The sequence below is a fragment of the Ursus maritimus genome, unplaced genomic scaffold (assembly GCF_017311325.1).
Source record: "Ursus maritimus isolate PB19 unplaced genomic scaffold, ASM1731132v1 scaffold_4, whole genome shotgun sequence".
In the NCBI taxonomy this organism is placed as follows: domain Eukaryota; kingdom Metazoa; phylum Chordata; class Mammalia; order Carnivora; family Ursidae; genus Ursus; species Ursus maritimus.
The window spans coordinates 56,647,901-56,650,044 of NW_024426552.1; the positions used below are offsets into that span (position 1 = coordinate 56,647,901).

Here is a 2,144-nt window from a genome sequence, read left to right on the forward strand (position 1 = left end):
GCAATAGCCTCAACAGAACCACATAGGTGGGAGCAGATGGTTCCTCTCCATGCAAGGGATGCCAAACAGCAAAAAAACAACACACATTCAGTTCAAATGTTTATATCCAAACTAATTTGATAGGAATAGTTAGAATCACTGCCAGAATCCATCCTCGTTTACTCCACTCTGGTCACGTTGGCCTCCTTGCTGTTTTTCAAAAAGCCATACACACTCCTGCCTCTGAGCCTTTGCACATATATCTGGAATGCTTCTCTCACCTCCTTCAAGTTTGCACTCAAATATCATCTATTCAGTGAAGATCACACTAAAATGCAACACCCCTAGAGCTCTACACACATACACACACACACACACACACACACACACACACACAGCCTAGTGACTCAGCTTTGGCTTTTTCCTAAGCATTTATTATGTAACATATTCCGTGTTTTACTTAATTATCGTCTCAAGGCAATAACATGAGGACAGAAACTCTTATCTGTTGCATTTACTCACTGATATACCTCCAGCACCTAGTATAGTGCCTGGCATATAATCGGTGCTCATTACATATTTGATGAATTAACAAATGATGGAATTTAGCAGGGGTGCCTTATCACTCTGTTAGATAAGGTACACTACAGTATTATACAGGGGAGTACATAATGGTACAGTACATGAATACAATCCTCATTTATTGGCCTCCCCAGGCTTCTACAGTTTAGCAAAATACATCCTAACCTCAGTGCTGTGGAACTAGACCCAGGGTGGAGTTTCCACAGTTCTCTGGAAGGAGCGATCCTATTGGATCAATTCAAGCCTTACCTCACGTCCTTGATATGTATGCGCAATCCGCATGACTAAGCAGCTGCTTGGTTTCCTAATCCACATTCCTTTTCCCCACTAGGATTTAAATCCTATTCCGAATCTAAGCCCTGACCCTGCCTAGCCAGGAGGCTAGATCCTTTGGAAAGGGTGCTACTTCACCCAGCCAGACCACCTGGAACCAACATGCTGCCAACCATCAGTCAGAATATCACAAGAACTCAGAGAATGGTGTTGCAACATCCCATCCACCAGACTGAATCCCCTTTAATACTGATTTGGTCTTATTTTCCTGGATTTTGAGAGTTCCTCTTGCACTCTATATCCATTGCAGCAATACAACGGAATTAGCTTTGTCGAATGATGTATACGCCAACAAACTTCAATGATCCGTGAGACTACCAGGTACCCTGAGGAGTAAACAGGCCTGGAACCCACCAGAGCTTCACACGTTTGTTCCTTCGTTTGACACTCAAGGGCCACACAGCCCAGGTATGTCTTTTCACCTCTGCAAACTGTCAAACAATCTTCCCACAGTGATATACAAAGTCAAAGGCACCGCCGTCAGTCTGGGGCTGAGCGTGAGTCAACCATCAGCCCCCGAGTCCCCACCCCCACCTCCCCAAAGCGAGGAAACCGCTGCCTCGGGCTCTGCGGATTGGAAGCCCTGAGATGGAAGCGTGTGAAGCCAGATGAGACTACAATTCCCAGCAGGCGTAGCGGGAGCGGGGTGCCCAGGCGCAGACCAGACCTCGGCGCGAGGCCCCGAGCGGGATTCTGGGAGACGAAAATGACTGCACGGGCGTTACGGCTAGCCACCGGCAAGCTACTGGAGCTGCCGGCGGCACTGGGGCGCTTGAACCGAGCTTGCCGCACGTTCCAAACCTTCGCGGAAGTTCTCAGGCTGCCCACGAGACAAATGATGAAGCTCGCCTTCCCACTACAGGAACTCCAGCGGCAGCTCACACCAGACTCGAGGTTGCACCTCCATGTGAAGACCTTCGACCCGAGCCTGGAGGATATCTCCAAGGCGGAGAGCGTCTTCACGACCACCGGCCGCAACCGTATCGAGTACCTCAGCTCCGCTGTGCGTCTCGACCACGCCCCGGACCTCCCCCACCCTGAGGTGAGAGCCGCCGCTGCCCTCGGGTGGTGAAGACTGGGGCGGGCATTTTGCCCTCACCTATTCTTGTCACCGATCGAGAGAGATTTTCTAGCTTTGTGGGGACGCATACAATTATTTTAACGAAATAAGCATATATAGTTTTAGTTATTTGAGTAATGAATGTACAAGATTAAAAGATTGTAAAACCCAAACCAGTTCAAAAGATTAA

At 48.6% G+C, this 2,144-nt stretch overlaps 1 protein-coding gene across 9 annotated transcripts in view; it reads left to right on the forward strand.

Moving 5' to 3' along the window:
- The first annotated feature begins 401 nt into the window (after positions 1 to 401).
- Positions 402 to 2,144, forward strand: part of GTPBP8 (GTP binding protein 8 (putative)) — a 183,486-nt gene continuing 181,743 nt past the window's right edge. For 4 of the 9 annotated variants that reach the window (XR_005832184.1, XR_005832185.1, XM_040621241.1 and 1 more), the window contains exon 1: positions 402 to 1,936. Coding sequence is in view for 5 of the 9 variants with exons in the window: in XM_040621241.1 (XP_040477175.1) it covers positions 1,601 to 1,936 (336 nt within the window). In the remaining 4 variants the exon portion in view is untranslated. The remainder of the gene's footprint in view (positions 1,937 to 2,144) is intronic. The other 5 variants (XR_005832186.1, XR_005832187.1, XM_040621245.1 and 2 more) reach the window with 3 other exon arrangements.